Source organism: Micropterus dolomieu, linkage group LG01 (genome assembly GCF_021292245.1).
Source record: "Micropterus dolomieu isolate WLL.071019.BEF.003 ecotype Adirondacks linkage group LG01, ASM2129224v1, whole genome shotgun sequence".
In the NCBI taxonomy this organism is placed as follows: Eukaryota; Metazoa; Chordata; class Actinopteri; order Centrarchiformes; family Centrarchidae; genus Micropterus; species Micropterus dolomieu.
Genome location: NC_060150.1, coordinates 44,336,996 through 44,355,391, shown reverse-complemented (window position 1 = coordinate 44,355,391; position 18,396 = coordinate 44,336,996). Strand labels below are relative to the sequence as shown.

The 18,396-nt window shown below is 42.4% G+C and overlaps 1 protein-coding gene across 6 annotated transcripts in view; it reads left to right on the top strand.

The window, feature by feature from the left end:
• The window catches only part of drosha (drosha ribonuclease III), an 88,337-nt gene that overhangs the window by 64,866 nt on the left and 5,075 nt on the right, over window positions 1-18,396 (top strand). For 5 of the 6 annotated variants that reach the window (XM_046041028.1, XM_046040951.1, XM_046041204.1 and 2 more), the window contains 6 exons: window positions 4,012-4,117; window positions 5,391-5,532; window positions 8,018-8,100; window positions 9,538-9,641; window positions 12,271-12,363; window positions 13,305-13,351. In XM_046041028.1, the coding sequence (XP_045896984.1) occupies window positions 4,012-4,117; window positions 5,391-5,532; window positions 8,018-8,100; window positions 9,538-9,641; window positions 12,271-12,363; window positions 13,305-13,351 (575 nt within the window). Of the gene's footprint in view, window positions 1-4,011; window positions 4,118-5,390; window positions 5,533-5,642; window positions 5,804-8,017; window positions 8,101-9,537; window positions 9,642-12,270; window positions 12,364-13,304; window positions 13,352-18,396 lie in introns of those variants that run through there. The other variant, XM_046041260.1, reaches the window with a different exon arrangement.

Sequence of the window (18,396 nt, the reverse complement as noted above, 5' to 3'; positions counted from 1 at the left end):
TGTAACTACCGTACAGTATAGCCTTGCTCGTTAGGAGAGATTGCTATTTTCGCATGTATTACGAGTCTGTTCACTCCAGTTTGAGGTGTTTCTGATTCTTAGTATGAGAGGGTTATTTGCAATGGAAGCTTAACTCACTTCTGAGCCTTACAACGTAACACAATAGTGAGTTTGACAGCTAAAGCAAATTAGCCTTGGCAGCACACCTCAGATATCTTATTGGCAGGCTGCACTCTGTAATTGCTTGCTTAGGTTTGCCACAAGGACATTGCTCTGCGTGCGTTTGTGTGTGTGTGTGTGTCATGTGCACACATTCACACATACAGTGCACTGCTGTGTACGTTCTAATCCATCACTTAAATGTCAAACCTCTCCCTACTCATGGTCAGTGAAGTCGATTAGAGGTCCAGAGGTTTGTCTCCCACTGAGCTTTACTTAGAGGACTTTCCAACTCAAGGTTGATACCAATGATAGTTTCTAACTTGGTGGCATCACATCCGACAGCTTAACTCTAAAACTGAGTTAACCCTAACGCATTTTAAATTTCACAAGAATATATGAAGGAATTCATATATGTGCAGGGTAATTTATGTTCATTAGCTCATTAGCGGCCAAAGACAGGTTGACCTAAATAGAGCCAACTGACTTGAAAGCTGGAACTGAGCAACTGTTGCCCATAAGGAACAAAGGTTATACCAAAGTAGGTCATGGCGTTGTGATGGAGAAAAGAACAAGGTCATATAACGGAACAGAAGGGCAGAAAGCAGATGAGGAGAAAGTACCCAGGTTGGCCTTTGGCCTATAACTGTATGCAGAGACGGAGGACAAACTGACCTAGAAGAAGACAGCACTAGTGGAAAGTATGGGAGTTGACCGTGTTGAGAGGCAGTGGAGACCGGAGGTTACCATCAGACAACCGACATGGAGAGCTGTGGCCCCCAGGCGCTGGGCTTCCTATCTCGTCTCACAGTGGAAGAGTTGGGTGTAGCAAGAATTTCACTGTTAGTGAAAAAGGATCCATCTCTCTTTTAGTTCAGTATTTGTTAAATAAAAATACATTTTACTGTGGAGCTTTGAGAGTAGTCACTGGAACATTTAGACATGGAATTATATTTTATTAAATGATGTGAAGTAAATCATTACAGTTAACAGCTGTAACTTTAGCACACAGGCTTTGTTACTGCTTCGTTCTCAAACACCATTGCAGATTATCACCATCACAGTCATTTAGCACTGATGTTAAATGAGGTTTCATGATTTAAACAAGACAGAACAAGACAGACGACAAAAAAACTGTGATTTAGAGAACCTGATATTTGTGCTAAAACAATGAAAAGTAACGTGAATATCTTTAACCTAATTAATAATATTAAACCTGATTGGGTAGTCCATTTAAATAGCTTGTCCGTAAAGATTAGTACTGTTACTTTAAAGCTTCTGTAGTAAAAACATAGTGAATTTTCAGTTAAGTTTAATTCTGCTTAAAGAGACCCTGATGTTTCATTATATTAAGTACCATTTGTACTTGTTTTCTATTGTCACTGAATATTTGATTCCAGTCACCGCTCCACTTGCTGCCCAGTAACACTTTGTAGACGGTAGCTGCAGATTACACATTTGAACCTTACACAAGCATGCACATATGAAACAAGAACATTATTTCCCTAAAAAACGAAAGGGAAAATGGCCTTAAAAAATGGAGTGCTCCCTTCTTTTACAGCAGGCAGCTTGTCGCCGCCTCTTTAAAGGGGCTGTTAAAGGTATTTTAGATCAAAGTCAAAGGCGAATAAAGACCTCAGCTCCACACTTTACTTCAATTTCCCCCCACCTTACTGGAGCATTGTGCCTCTGCTGTTGAAGTGAATATGAGGATGGCCCTTTGTGACGCTTCACACAGTAACGCATTCCTCTTTGACCCGCTTTATCTCCTCCTATTTCCATCTATCTATCCTATTTTTTCCTTTCGTCTCTCACTCCACTGTTTCCTTTCTCGCTCTGCCTCCTATTGGCCATGAAATAAGCTCACACTGCACCTTCTCAATCTGTATCCACTCAGCATACGCTCTCTGGCATACCCCTTTCCCAGCTCACATACACTATGTATGGTGGATTTTGAGAAAACCCATTGACGTACAGTACTGAAGAGCAGGATGAGCAGGGAGTTCTCTCGCCCCCCCTTCATCCCAACCTCCACTCTTTACGCTCTCGTGCAGTGGCAGAGCCTTTTTATTAAGAATCTCTGTGATTATTTTTAATGTTCCCTTCCCTCCTAATGAAGCTCAGCTCTGAACCTTAAAGACGGAGTGAAATAAAAAGTAGCTTTTCAAGTTCTTACTCCTCCTGTGTCCCTGCATTAACTGTTCTGCTATCTTTGGTATCTATCAGTACTTTCCTTTTCCCCCCTTGTAATATACATTTAAATAATCAAATGGGTTTCGAGCCCGCCAGCCTTGTCTTGACATCATATAAAGCTACACTTGACTAGTGCTTAAACAGTTAGTCACTGATTGGCGAATTGACAATACATTTTTTGTCATTTATTTAGCAAAAATGCCAAACATTTGCTCGGCCATGTTCTTAAATGTGAGGATTTGTTGATATTCTGTGTGTTGGGTTTAATGGAATAAACAGTCGTCAGATGAATCTCTGAGGAACGTAATTGTGTAGTATCATGGTTTCAGAGGCATGTGTTTGGATGTCAGTTGGCAGAAAGTTATTGAATACTTTCAAAAAGTGCTGCTGTTGTGGTTTCAGTAACTAGAATTTATTTGTTTCTCCCTCCTCTGCTTTCTTACACAGCAACGTGGGTGAGAGAAGTGATGATGGAAGCTTGAGGGGGTGGGGTTTCCTTCTCAGAAGGTTCCTCAGAGACTCCATGATTGCTTCTCAAGTGTAAACATTTTTATATAATTGTACATGTATTACCTTTGGATTGTGGCCTATTGGTCGGGCAAAACAAACATTTAGAAAATTGCGATGAACCTCTTTTCCTGTCTTTTATACAGTAGATATTTAGTGAACAGATAAAATAATCAAGAGATTATTGATCAGCTCTTTCACTGGGTCTGTAACTCTGATCTCTGTCGCTCAGCTATGCGGCGGCCCCCATTGAAGGCAAATGGACCATAAATCAGACAATAAACTTTGACCTTTTTTTTTCTCTTTGATGTCAGTTTCCTCCTCATCTTCTACCTCTGCATCTTTCGCTCTCATCTTCTGACTGTCCCCTCCTGCTAGGCTCATACAGTATCTGTAGATGGATGAGTGCTCTGCTGCTGTATATACCTCGCTGCTTGCATGGCACTCACTTACAGTACGCCCCCCACCCGATGCTTCCTGCTTGCCTGGCACAGCACCAGCCCACACCTGCAATGCTAATCTATAATTCTGTTTAATTAATGACTTGCCTTTCACTGACGGGGGAGAAAGGCAGGAGGCTGATGTACAGTATCACAGTGCTGCCATTAGTTTTTTTTCTAGAAATTGTTAGAAGGTTGAAAGTTGTTCTCTAAACCCATGTGCCCGCTTGCTGCTTTTATGGGCTTAGGGGTTTTGACAGGCACTCCTGCAGGTGTACCAGAGGTTTTCTAAGCATTTATTTTTCTTCGGTTATTTCCATTTGAATTGCAATCACAGCCCGGCGTTTTTCTTAAGAAGGGCTGCTACTTCAGGCAGCCTCGGAGTTGTCACACAACCTGTCAGTGCAGCTGTTCCCAGAGGCCACCCATGAAATGTACATCAGCCAACTTCACCGTTTCTGTCTAAAAGCCCAGTAGATTTGTCGAGAGAGCGTGATGCCTTTCATGCCCCACTGATGTGTAGCTGAATAACTTCATGTGAAACCCTCCCTGTCTCCTCTTTTTACCTCATTTCTCCCTGCCCTCACACATCACCCCTACCATTTTATTTCCCCATCATATCCTTTTGTAACCCCCCGTTTTCATTTTATTAAAATTCAACCTATTTTCCCTATTTACCTCTGTCCATCCATCCCTCCTCCCTCTTCTACAGGGGCCACAACCAGAGGATGGAGTTCCTGGGAGACTCTATCATGCAGCTGGTGGCCACAGAGTACCTCTTCATCCACTTCCCCGACCACCATGAAGGACATTTAACAGTAAGATCAAATCACTTAAACAATATGTCCTCACACACGCTCCCACAGCTGTACTTTTTTTTTTTTTATCCATATCTGCATCTTTGCACCTGTGTTTTGTCTTTATTCTGTCTTTGTGCTTCTGCTCTCTGAAGCTGCTCGCTGTTCCCCGCTTCTTACATGAGTTTACCTGGAGTGAAGTTACTGCTGTGAAATGTTTTCTTTTTCATTCCTTCCTATCAATCTTTGAATCTCTAAGTGCCAGCCAGCAGTTGTTCACCCCCTTCCTCTTTCGCTTGTTTCCACAAAATGACTCTCCTCCACTCCTCACTCCAGACTGCGCCTATATCTTTACTGTGCTCCTTGTGGTGGGTATTGTCATGAGACACAATTGTTCAGTGGTTTTCAATAACACATCTTTGTTGGCACATTTTTGCCAAAGCTGTCAAGTGTCTGAAAAATAAAGTTGCGTGTGTGCGCAAACGTGTGGGCTTGTAACACAGGTACAAAGCAAATGATCACACTTTGAACATGCAAGTCCATTTTCTGACAGCGTCAGATGTTATTACAACGCCCTCTCTTCATTTGAGCATCAGCACTTCTCTTCGGAAGACTGACTTCTCGATGCTGGAGGGATTGAGCTGGTCTAAAATTGAATAAGAACCTTTGTAGTTAGATATTTATTTGTGGAAATGCCTTATAGATGGAAGCTGTGACATCAGTTTGTTTAAAAGCGTCCAGCAAGCTTTCATTGAGAGACTGAAAGCTCTAGCGATGCCTATACCCAAGAGTCAAGGTGGGGTACATCTGAAATGGATTTCAAATCTGGGGGAAAAGTGCTCATTCAACCAGTGTATGTGTGTGTGTGTGTTTTGTGATTGCGTGTGTACTGTTAAGGAGGGCACATCACAGCAAGACAGATTCAGACAGTCATATTGCATTCTATTTGCTCTTTTCTGCATCTTGTAGCTATATTTAACATGTTTGTGTTTTTCCTTTTAGAGAAGTAAATGCACCTTGCCCAGTCTAACATGTTGTCATCCGCTAAGCTCCAAGTCACAATGTAATATTTAACAGAGCAACGTGCAATCTCCCTGAAACATTTACTCTGCATTACCATTTCTGTCTTTGATGAATTATTCCATGTGGGGTTTATTTTGATGTTTTTGTGTACTTCTTTACATTTCCACACAGCGTGTGTCTGTGTAGTGTTTGTGTGGCTATATGTTCACACCCTGAGTACATTTCTGACAGGTGGACATAAAAATGTGATGTTGTTTTTGCTTGTCCATAGCTACTCCGCAGTTCGCTGGTAAACAACCGCACACAGGCCAAAGTGGCAGAGGAGCTGGGCATGCAAGAGTTCGCCATCACCAACGACAAAACCAAACGACCAGTCGCACTACGGACCAAGACTCTGGCTGACTTGTTGGAGTGTATGTTCACAGTTCTTTGAGCCATTCACAGAAATATAAAATGAAAAGAAAGAAAATCTTAAAAGACCCCTACTAAACCTTTTTCTCTCATGTCTCTCCTGAATGTGCAGTTTAAGATGGCAGCATGAAGTACCATCATTGATTTCTTTGTTCCCTTTGTGTTAGAAGTCAAACGTGGTCACTTCTCTGTTAAAAAGACACTGGAAGATGCTCCCTATCTGTCCACTAGCTACAGTTGCCACATTATCCCAAAATAAAGTTGTCGTATTCTACCAGTTTAAAAGATTTCTTTTTTTTTTTTTCAACAGAAGAAGACATCTAAACTATTCTTAGTAATTAAAGTGGGTGGTAGAAGAGTAACATTTGGCAGCTAAAGAGAAAATGATCCGCATTGTCCAGTGGTTGTTTTATCCAACTGGTTGAGGTAGACCTAAAGTCTTGCTTTCAGGATATGATACAAACTACCGCGGGCAGTTGGCCTGGAAGATTGAGAGTCTCATAACTAAACCATCATAAAATGAAAACTGAAAACACAGCCAATACATGTTTATCAACAGTGGTAGCTGTGCACCAGCCCCACTCCCGTAAACACTGAGCGTTAGTTAACTAAGTGGGGGAAAAAAGACCGTTTATAACAGTAAAATCAAGAATAGGCGTGTTCCAGGGCAGTGGCAGTTTGTAGGCAGCACTTAATGCTTATATTTCAAATATGCTGTAGTATGTTGTAAATTCTAAGGAGTGCAAGTGTGAGACGCCATGTTTCTGATAATTTAGTCATATTTGATTTCCTTTTTTGTTTCAAACTCAGCTGTATGTAGTGGTAGCTGTACCGAGGCAATTCCCTATTAGATGGCATAAAAATTATAAAGTCATAGTACTGTTCATTTAAATCACTGGTTACAATAACGTCTCATTATTATAATGTGTAATAATATAAAAAAAGAATGGGCTTCAGCAGTGAGGACTGTTAAGTTAGCCAAATATTTAAGGTGTTTGTGGGTGAGATCCCTCACCACTGTCTACCCTAACCAGGAAACGTCCATTGCCATGAATTCTACAAGTAGATCCCTAAATAAGGTAGACTGATATGTGAGAAACATAACAAGCCAATAGCTTATCGCAGATTTTTATTTTGAGAGCTTAGAAAATTCCATCAGGGACTGATTGTCACATACCACGAACATTTTTGAAGGATCCCTTAATGTGTTAAGCTCTAATATATCTGGCGGCTTTGGTCTTACAAAATCCAATATTGGTCTGACTACAATGGAGCCTTCCTGTTCAGAGTCTTATTACATAGCGTCCTGTTCTGATATGAATGCATAATGTCATCTGATCCCCAAATACAAAATAGATGTTAAGTTCTTCCTTTATTTAGGTGTGCATATGGGTATAAAATTCAAATACATAGCTAGAGACAAAATTATGGTTCCTTTAATTCAAACTTTACTGCACGTACCCGGATTCCAAAACCACAATGAAAAGGCAGTCTAAGTAATGTGTACCAAAGATTAAGGCTATGTGCATGGAAAAATTAATATTAGCAGAGAATGTGGTAACCCCTCCACACAAACAGAGGTGCAAGCAGGTGGGGACAGCAAGGCTGTATGGGCCTTATTGGCATTGAGCTCATGTGTATGTGGGGACTTATTGCAGTCCACCATAGGACATTAGGGAGCTAGCAGCGAGAGGGGCAAAGGGGATAGGGAATAGACCATTGTAGATTGGTAGCAAAAAAAATGGGGAAAACAAAGAAAGAATAAAACACCAATGCATTCTAGGTCAGCATTCAATAGGCAGAACTTATTACTTGAGCTTCATATCATTTGCCTTTCAAATCGTCCTTCAGAGTTCAGGCCAGAGCAGAGTTGATGACACAGGAAGGGTACGAGGGTCAGGGATGGAAATGAGTGCAGCTCTTCCGCATATGAACAGCCGTGCCCTGCAGCTACAGCAGGCCCTCACTGGCCTCCTGAAATATTACCTATTATTCCTCTCTCATGTTCCACTGTCTTAGTCACGGAGATGAGTGAATGCACTGGCAGCTAATAGAAGAGGGAAAACAAAGGGACAGTCACGAGATGAAGATGACGCCCAGCACCTACTGCTTGCATTTCAAATCTTTTTCAGTTCAGTGAGACTGACAGTTACTCTCAATTCAGTTTAACATACAGTTTTATCATCTATATTATATAGATGTTTCTGTGAACTCTGTGTGGCCCTCAATATACCAATTTCCTGTTTGATGGAAAATGAGAGGGCACTACAGAGCCATCTTTTCCATTTGTTAACATTAACATCACATCACTTGATGTGGAGGGCCACAGCAGAGGTTTGTTCTGTGGTCTTTGTTAATGTTTTATTTACTGGCAGGAAGAGAGCCAACTGTTTAGCAGAGCAGAAACGGAAGCAACACAAGAACTACGACCTTTATATAGCAATATTTTTTTTCACAAGTGCTTTCTTTATTTTTTTCTGTCTGCAGCTTTCATTGCCGCTCTCTACATTGATAAAGATCTGGAGTATGTGCACACCTTCATGAATGTCTGCTTCTTCCCCCGTCTGAAGGTGAGCCACTATTGATAGCCATTTACCACTCGCACCTGATCAATGAGCCACTGAACCAGGGAACCAGGGAGATGATGAGGAGGGAGCTAATGGCTGGCATTGACGCAAGGCCTGAAGTGGTGCTCGGCTTTTGAATGCCTCTTGCGATGGCGGCTTGATCGCTATTTTAGTCATCTTTAACGGTAATCGCAGCAGTGTTGTCAGTGCTTTTCTTTTGGTCCAAGAAGTGCTTGGACTGTTAATGGCGTCCACTTCCAGAGTGTTCCAGGAGTTGGATAAACTGGGTAAGCTTCAGTCAAGACTCCCACGGCCGGCTGTGAGTGAGGAAGAACGGGCATTTTATTCTCAAGCAGCACTGGATTGTCCAAATTTAGATAGAAGAGCTCTAAGACACAAACTATCACATACACTCTCATGCCTAAACAGGCATGCGCACAAGTGGGCTGACACACATGCTCATGTAAGAGTACCCACACAGCGTGGACCTCTCCTTGTGAAGATGCTGCAGTGGTCTGATATGCCGTACTAATTGCTGTCTTGGTGTGCCTCTCTAGGGAGAATCCCCAGCTCTGGAGGAGCTGAGCTTTGCGTCATGGTCGCTGCAAGAGAGCACCTCATTTCCACTTCCAAGAGAAAAGTTGTGAAACAGCCAGCACGTCTCCTTACATAGCATTCTGGAAACCACAACGTTGCACACTGTGCTGCTTCATCCAATTTGGATGGAAATAGAGAGGCTAAACCAGGAACATAAACACTCCTTTCCTTATGTTCGCTCCTTTCCTTATGAAAAGTGCATAGCTATATGCTACACTCTTTTCAAAACAGCCTCATTTTTCTGCTTTAGGCTAAAGGGGTGCAGATGCCCCCCAGAGAGAGGGAAAGTGAGGAAGAGAAAAAGGGAAGTAAAACGCGGAAGCAAGAACAGCAGAGTTGGAGGGATGGGGGGGCAGTAAAGCGAGAGAGTACGAGAGCGTAGGCAACAGAAGCACTCTTTGTAGAAAATTAATAGGAGCAGACAGTTCTGGATTCAAAGTCTGCCTTTTTATGACAAGGCTGCTTCCCTGTTAATGGAAGGGCTTTTAGAAGTCCCCCTTGGATAAGAGAAATGTATCAGGGCTGCACACCTGGGAGACTCCAAGGCGCTCTTTATATCTGGCCCAGGATTGGCTTTTGTCTTAAGTAGCCTGTGATTTATACTCACTGTGAAGACACAGATGGAGAGCCAGTCAGGGAAAGAGCAAATAAGTGAGTGCAAAAGGAAGGGGTAAAAACGGTGGGAAGGGTCATGGCAAGAATGAAATAAAAGCATGAGTGATTGAGGCAGAGAGTTTGGAACAGAGTAGAATTTTATTTCTTGCATTTCGGATTTTTTGAAGGAAGTTTGTGAAAGAAGTAGTGTGAATTACGTCTGTGTTTTGTTTGGTTCGTGTTTTGCAGGAGTTCATTCTGAACCAGGACTGGAATGATCCAAAGTCTCAACTGCAGCAGTGCTGTTTGACCCTGAGAACTGAGGGCAAGGAGCCTGATATCCCGCTGTACAAGTAAGACCCCAGATTCACCAGTTAGACAGAAGCAAGCACTGATGTTGAGTTTTAGGAAGTAAAACTAGCACTTTATGTGCCAAGAGTGACATTTCATTTAGCCTAAGTTTAGTTTTTTTTATAATGCATTTTAAGTATGACTTTGCCATCTCACTAAAATCAACAATGAAAGTAAAGTCTAAATTTAAAGTAGCTTCTATTTTTACAAAAAAACATTTTCTTGTTGGATCTAGAAGTACTAATATATGATTATAGTTTACTATTTTTAATATATTTTGAATTAATTGAGCTACTCTGCAATCTTTCTACATAATCCCAAGTTACTGCAAAGTGGTTTGAAATCATTGGTTTTTTATTATATTGCCCAATCCTTTATATGATACATGATCTATTGTATTAAATAAATTTTTAAATGTATGTTTTCCAATGTTAGCCTGAAAAGTCTGATATTAGTTCCCTGATATAACCTAAACACGTGCATAAACTCATGCACCTGTATATTGGACAGAGAAAAAAGTGGGTGGGATGGATTCAGTCAGGCATCATATGGGCCACAATACACATTCAGAGAAATCAAATGGCTCAAACATAATTTATAGGACTTTTCTGCTTGCCATCGCTCCCTGAACATTGTGAATAGCTGTGTAAAGGTCTCTGTTGTTGTGATAAATAAACACCTTGACAAAAGGTCAAGGAGCAAGTGTCATTTGCAGAATGCTTTAGAGAGCTGCCATGAAGCAGTGTGTTTGTCACCATGGAAACTGACAAACAGTGTCTTCTCTGAAGGAAAAAAAAGGGGGTCGGCTGGATGTGCGAGGGCAGTTGCTGACGGAGCACTTTTATGTACAATGAACACCACAAAAAAAAAAACATAATTTAATCGGTCCCCTCTTCCTCCCTTTCTCTCTTCTTTATATTTATGTGAATGTCTTTCCAGTGCTCCTCTGTTTATTATTCCCTCTGCCTGTTGGATGGTGATTTTTGACACAGCACAACTCTGACACAACAATCAACACTTCCCTCCAACTCTATTGCCCTCAAGAACGTGAACGAGAAACAAATAGAGCCCCTGGGTGACTTGAATGTCAACATTTCAACACACGTACACAAGAACAGACTTGAAGAAGCTTGCCACTGATGAACTTGAGGCTTTTGCCACAGAGAAGACTGTAATTATTACTTGCTTTGTTCCTGTTCGACAAATACGCAGGAGCTGCCCATAATCTTCAGCACTTCCTTCACCTCCTCATGAGTTGACCTGACCCCGGTTGGTCGATGAGACAGAATGATGCACCTTTTTATAGCATTTCATACAACAGTTGTAGGCGTCAAATCTGTTGGACGGTCTTCACACAGGGTGTGAGACAAGGGTGTGAGTTAGACAGAAAGACTATATGGCCAACGGAGGGCAGGGAAGGACACAGAAAGGAGTTAATGCACCGAGCCCCCTGCTAAAGGTTCCCTTGTGAATGTGTCTGGCTGATGACAGATTCACACTTGAACCCAGCACCATCACTTTACTGTACATGTCGTCGGGGCAGGACACACCAGGGAGCAGCCGCATATACACTTTCACATTGTGCAGAGAATGGCCGTAGTCCGTAAGTGGCTGCTTTTTAGAGTGAGCTGAAGCTCGTACAGATCCCTTACGTGTACATTTTCTTTCCCCTCGCACACTTCCATCTGTGTGCAGCGTTTAATTTGACAACTTCCCAACAGCTCACAGATTTCCTTTTTCATTCCATTTCGTTTTGTGTTATTCTAGCAGCGTGATAATTCCAAGTGACACGCTCTCCCTGTTGAGATTTGGCTAAAACATGGCACACCAGAGTCTTATTTGCTCCACACATGCTATGTGCATCTTCATTTGTAAGTGAGAAAGGGGGCTGAATTATTGATAAGGTGTCATAAGTGACCACATTGCATTAAAAATGGATTGCTCTCCTGAAATAAGTAAATTGTCTGTGAATAATTTAGGTGACTCACAGCTTGGGTCTGAGATGTTTATGCAAATGTTAACATTTCAAACATCTCCCAAGTTTTGTCTGCTGTCTTGTTCAAATGTCCCTGCAGAAATGTAACAAAATTGACAGCTTGACTCCCCCCACCCCCTTTTAAATGAGGTACATCTGCAAATTAGTAGAGTGATATTCTCTTGTCATCCCTCTCGTGTTCTTGGTCCCTTTTTAGCTTATTCATTGTTTACCCTTCTAGCGCACCAAAGACTCGTGGGTCTCAAAGACTATTGTCATTCTTTTATTTCAATTCCTCTTCCAACATCTTTTATTTTTCTTTTTTACCAAACACAGATCTTGGTATCTGAAGATGATGTGTGTGGGGAGATGGGGAGGCTTTAAAAGTTGTTTATATGTCCCTCAGATGGCTTCTGTGCACTCTCAAAGCACGCCACTGCATCAAAGCGCTATTCCCCTCCTCTCAACCTACCGCTTGAGATGCATTATATTTGTTCCAATTGAAAACTTGTTTTTTACCTCCCTTATTCTTGTTATTTCTTTGAAGGACAATGTCCCTGAGTGTCCTTGTACCTTTCCCCCAGGGTGTTATTATTATTATTTGTCAACTCTACCCTCCGCCTTCTCATCCCATATTTCTGTGTTTGAATTTGCAGGACCCTGCAGACAGTGGGGCCCTCACACGCCCGCACCTACACGGTCGCCGTGTATTTCAAAGGGGAGCGAATCGGCTGTGGCAAAGGCCCGAGGTGAGTAAGACAGTACAATATAACAGGCCCTCCACTTCTCGATGCACCGCTAATGGGCTCGAGAATAATGGCTGTGCTTTATTGATGGTGTTTATTATAGCAATTAAGCTCTTGTTGCCCTATTCTATCGGGAGAGACATTATGCAGAATGAAAATAAATCGATTCATTATTGATTTGACGTAAATTGTGTTATGGAAATATCACTTTGTGCAGTAGAAGAGTCTGTGACCAGACAACACTGCGTCTAGGGATGCATTTAGATATACCTGGGATGTTGTTTTCAGAGCAAGACAGGGATGTGTGTGTGTTTTTGTGTGTGACTGCACACCTTTGTGTGCGATCACATTCATGCTTTTGTAAAGTAAAGAAAGTGAATCTCTGCGCGAAGGCCTTTTCAGGGTTGACGGGGTTGACAATAAAGCTGCAGCTGAGCCTGCGAGAAATGAAACCTAAATCCATCAAACATCTTTCACCCCCCTCCTGGAAATCCCAACCATAGCCCCCTACTTGAAAGCGCTCTCTCTTGCTCTAAGCTGGCGATAAGTTTGTCCCTTCCATAGGATCTTTGACAGCTTACTGTTTTTGTATTTACATGACTTAAGCTGCCAGCCACCTCTGCTGCTGGGCTATGATCACACAGCACATAATATATACTGAGGGACGGTGAATTGCAGGCGTAAATAGTGCCCAGCGCAGAGCCGCCAATAGGCTTACCTTTTTGAAATGTGTGCACTGTGTTACCTGGGATTGTTTGGCAAAAGGGCTTTTTCAAAACAAATATAAAGCACTTTTGATAATCCGCTCAATATTGGGCCTGTTTTTTTTTTTTTTGACAGAATTTCAAAAAAGGGACATTTTGAATATGCTAAAGACCTGTATTTTCCCGTCTTTCTTTGTCTCTCTCTCTCTGTCTCTCCTTTTTAAAATATTTCTAATCTAGTATCCAACAGGCGGAAATGGGAGCTGCGATGGATGCGCTCGAAAAATGTGAGTTTGGCAACCTGAACCCCTCCCCACCACACACACATACAGATATTTACACTTTAAGCCTTTCACGCGCTTTGCCTCAGTGTTGAATATTAGCCTTGGCTGTACAGTATGCAAGATGGCTGGCAGAGAGCTGTGGCCTGACCAGCCGGTTGGCTGCTACATATAGAACATTAGGCTGTTTGAAGTGCTAGCCCAGAGCACGGGCATGAGGCCTAGCCAGAGATGGAGAACCAATAAAATGAGGACAGGGGAAGCTAAGCATCCTTGAGCATGTCGATCATCCTGACGGACCACAGGAAGTTTGTGTCGAGGGCCGTGTAAAGTTTGTATTTTTTTGTTGTGTTTTCGAGCCCTTGTACAGACCACGAGAGCGAGGCTTCACACTCTGAGCGACTCTCCTGTGCTCAGAGCTCCTCTTCAGATTTGAAGGAGTGTGGCTGATGCGTTCCCTACGCACTCCTTCACTCCTTGGCTGTTTTTCATCTTGTCATCAACCACCACTTAAAGAAAATAGGTAGTGGTTTTTAGGCATTTACAATGTTTCATTCACTGCCAAGTAAAAATACGATTACAGTGCTCTCGGAACATCCACAAGCCCTTTCCATCATCTCCTATTCGCCTCTTATACTCAATGCATATGTATGTGGATGCATAATATCATACATTACACTGAGTTTGTTGGAGTTGGGTATGTTTTCAAGTGTAATTTGTGGACTGAACTCTCTTGCTATCCGTATGACCACCACATTAATCAAATGTACAATTTGTTCTTTACTCAACTAATTAGCTGGAGGTGAACACAAATGGCTTTGTTGGAACAGGCCTGTAGAACTTGGAAAGGGCAGGAAGGTCAAACTTTGATTTCATTTGGCTCATAAATGAGGCCTCCAGCCACTTGTGATTGATACTGTTTGTGCGCCCAAGCTTTAGCTTTTTATGAAACATTAGCACTAGGATGTTATTATTTAAAGCCGTTCTCTCAGTCTCCCTCTCTGTCTGCTTCTGGCTCCTTCTCTCCCTCACCTCCCTCCCTCCTTATCAGGGGGCGTAGTTCAGTGCACACACTCTCTCCTGGGTCTCCCTCTCTCCCTTAATTCCTCCCATTTCCTCTCCCTAGTGTACACCTCTGTCACCATGATTGATAGATGCTCATTGCTAGTAAATGAACATTTCCCCCCTCATAAATTGCTGTTTCATGTGAGTAGATTAGCAATGCCTTTTAAAAGGTCAGTTGATTTAAAATCATCTCTCCAAGTCTTCCTTCGGCGCAGAATGCTTCTAGTTCGCCTTTGTTTGACTTTGTATTGTCATTTTATTTTAACCTGCCAATTTACAGCTCATCCATCAGCTTCGGCTTGAATGTACTCTTTTCTTTAACCTGTTGTGAGTGTGTTGATTATCTAATTTTAAGAAAATGGGTGAGAAACAAAAAACCAATTAAGCTGATCTTAACTTATTGTCAAAGTTCGTTCATAACTTTGACATTCAAATTCTAAATCAACGTTTGAGTGCCGCGCAGCTTTCCTTCAAATGCAAGCACGTCGGCACTGTGCATTTCTGCTGCATTCACACAAAATCCAGTAAAAACCTCAATGGAAGCTTCAAATGTAAAAAAACAAAAAAAACAAAAACAAACTTTTGTCAAAAAAGATAACTCAATAACAAAAGTAGTCATTAGCTGAAGGTTGCACCGGGCTGAAGGAGCTCAACCAGGGAATTGTTGGCTGTGCTTGATCATATCTGTTCCAACATCCATCATTCACAACTAGCACTCATTATTCAGATGTCAATGTTACTATGCAACGTAGTCAGATAATAACTTCTTCTCAATTCACTATTCATGTCTAAATGAATCGCTTCTGAGCAAGACATTTCAGATTCCAGTTATTCCATTGTTGGGCATCTTCTTTTTGAGATAAGTATGCAGCATCAGTCAGCAGGGTTCAGTCACGCTTTTGAAGGATGTGTGTGGATGAAGGATGGTCTCCTGACCATGAGCTTATATAATGAGGCTCAAGCTCATCTGCTGCAGAACTGCCTGACGCATAACTCCTATTGGAGCCGCATTGTCTCTCGTGTGATTGTCAAGGGCTTCGCTTCATTTGTTCCCATAGCAAGACTAATCAAGGACATTAGCCCTGGTGTCATGTAATTCGTCATTGATTGTCTTGTTGGCCCTCACTGCAGCATTGGCTACACCATTACTCCTCTTGTACAACAGCCCTACCTTGTGTTACACTCAGATCGAAAAACACCTCCCCACAACGTGTCAGGATTCATTTCCATGTTTTATTTAAGGCCTCCTCGAGTATCAGGAGCACTTTGAGCAGGATTAAACTTTTTGTTTCTGCTGCAGCGCTTTTCCTGGCAGACAGAATCCAGCGGTGTGGGAGAGGTGAGAGACGTGGTTGTGTTCAGTCAGACAGCTCAGAGCTCATTAAGGAGACCGGGCCCAATATTTGGTGTGTGCGCTGTCTGTAGCCGATCCGCTGGTGGCTCAGCTGATTCACATTTCATTATTTGATGGCCCACGTTTTGACAGTCTCCTGCCTGTATCTGTCAAGGCAGAATTAAATGTTAACCAAGGCCCAGACTGTGAGAAACATGAGTGCAAACAAATCGAGCTGAGAGCAGCCAGGTAGGGTAACGGAGCCGACTGAAGGAGTCGGTGGTGCAGAGTTCCTCAGGCCCTGAGGCTCCATGCACCATGCGCTGTTAGATCTAAGGCGACATCAAATATACATGGGAACGGCTTAACCATTTATCATTCATCCTTTCAGATAGTACTGTCTCTGTTTAAAGTCTCCAATCTCTCTCTAAGACTCAATCGCCTCCCCTTTTTTTTTTCTTTTTTTTTTACAGCTTCCTTGCAGCTGCTTGTTTCTCAAACAATGCAATATCTGTTGAATAAGAGAAGGAGCCTTGATCTGGCTAGTAGCTGGAAGGGGACTACATTTTTTTCCCTCAGCTTTCTCTAAACCCCTTAATCTCTGGATAAATGCATTGGATGGATAGAGGCAAAGTAAAGTACAGTATGCACAATCTCTATTCATTTTTCTGGCTTGAGTCTTTTGTCTGCCCTTTGCCATGGCAGGGAAATCCCTTCATCAACACCGCTATACAGGCGCACTATTGGCTTGTTGACTGATGTGGTTCGCGTGAGCTCTGGGTGATCGACTCAGCCAGCACAGTCTATTGTGGAGTCATCTCACAGCCAGAGCTTAGTCTGAATAGTGAATGCCTAAGTGAAAGGACACTATATGTTCTTGTGTCCTTAAAAGAGGTGCTGATCCCTCATCACAGATTCCACATCCAGCTGCTGTGTGAGCGCGCATTTCAGCACTGCTGTCGGTGGGCACAACAGGCCGCGTTGTTGCCGAGCCCGCAACTGCCTCGCTGCTGCGAAAAACCGCTACACCCCGAATCTCAAGACAGCAGCCTCCGTCCTTGAGAGGAATTACTGCGTTGTCGATAAACAAAACACATGAGCCGAGCTAAGTGCGTTAACGCCTCAACCAAAGGTAATCAGTATGCAGAATGTGCCGTTTCTCAAAGGTGCTTTTCTCCTGAACTGAGAATTCACAGCTGCCAACACATACTTGTGTTGGGCATCGCAAATATGTCTTTGAGATGCCCAGCGTAGACTGAAATGAATTCTTTAGCAACCCTATTTTTTGACGCCTGTCCTTGTGGTGCATGTTAAACAATGGAAATGGCCAAAGTCCCCCCCCCCCCCCGCCTTCTCCAGTCATCTCCCAGGGAAAAATGCTGGTGATTTCCATATTTTAACTGCAATATGTAGTTTTCTCTCCAAGGCTCACCAAGTGTTCCTTACTCACCGAAAGCATATTGAAATAGACTGTGTGTTTCTGTGTGTACCCATGCATGTGTGTGTCACAGAATAATTTTCTTTCTCAGCGTATTTTTTCTTCAGGATTTATTTTTCGTCATTTGATCCGTCTGCTTTTTAATAGGATATTGTAGTTCTCTTGCACTTTTCCTCTCTGTTGCCATAATGACGACTGAAGAGTGTTGCAAGAGGAAGAATACAGACAGGTGACAAATGAAAGGAAAAACCTGGATAAATGAGTGGAGAAACATAACGAATGCAGATGCTTCTACACAGGTGCACTGCATGGTACAATTAAGCAATTACCATCCAATCATGCTCTGTGGCATGTATAAAAATGCTGAGCAGGCCCTGCTGATTTTGATTTTTTATCAGTATGGAAAAAGGTCTAAGTGACTTTGAAAGAGGGGTAATTGTTGGGACACACAGATGGCAGGAGCTTCAGTCGCAAAGGCTGCTCAACTGGCAAGTGTTTCAAGCTCAAGTCTGGCATTTTGGCCGTAGCCATCTTGTTTTTTTGCAACCAGGCATCAGAAGTGACAAAGGCGCCGGTCAAATGTCCACAGTGCAGTGGACGCGAGTTGACTCTAGCCTGATTGACAAGTCACTACCATGGCAACCTGTCAATCACAAGAAAGCCACGCCTTAAAGCATACGCTTCTTTATTATCTATTTTCCTCTAAATGGGACCATAATTTACAAAATGACCATGATGCTGTGTCGAACAAGGCTTGCAACTAGACATTGAGACTAGTGTTGTAATACTCGAGACCGGTCTTGGTCTTAAGACCAGTCTTAGAACCACATTTTGATGGTCTTGGTCTCGTCTCGGACTTGACCGCCTTTGTGCTCGGTCTTTTCTCGGTCTCGGACATTGAGGACTCTGGATTTTATTTCAAGACCACCTTTGGGAATATCAATAAATTGCTTTAGCATTGTCCGATTTGTTAACATCGTAACTTTGATTGGATGTAAAACGTATTGCTTCAAATGCAACCAATTACCCTAAATAATAATGTGTTGTTACCAATAACGACTGTCACCCCTCCTCGCGATAGTAAACATGGAATAGGAGTGTTGAATGAGGATGCTTACGTTGATTTCAGCTCTTAGTATTTGTATGTGGGTGTTTTAATGGGAATGTAGATCTTTCAGATCACTTTGAGAAGTACCTATGATCTCGTTCCACATT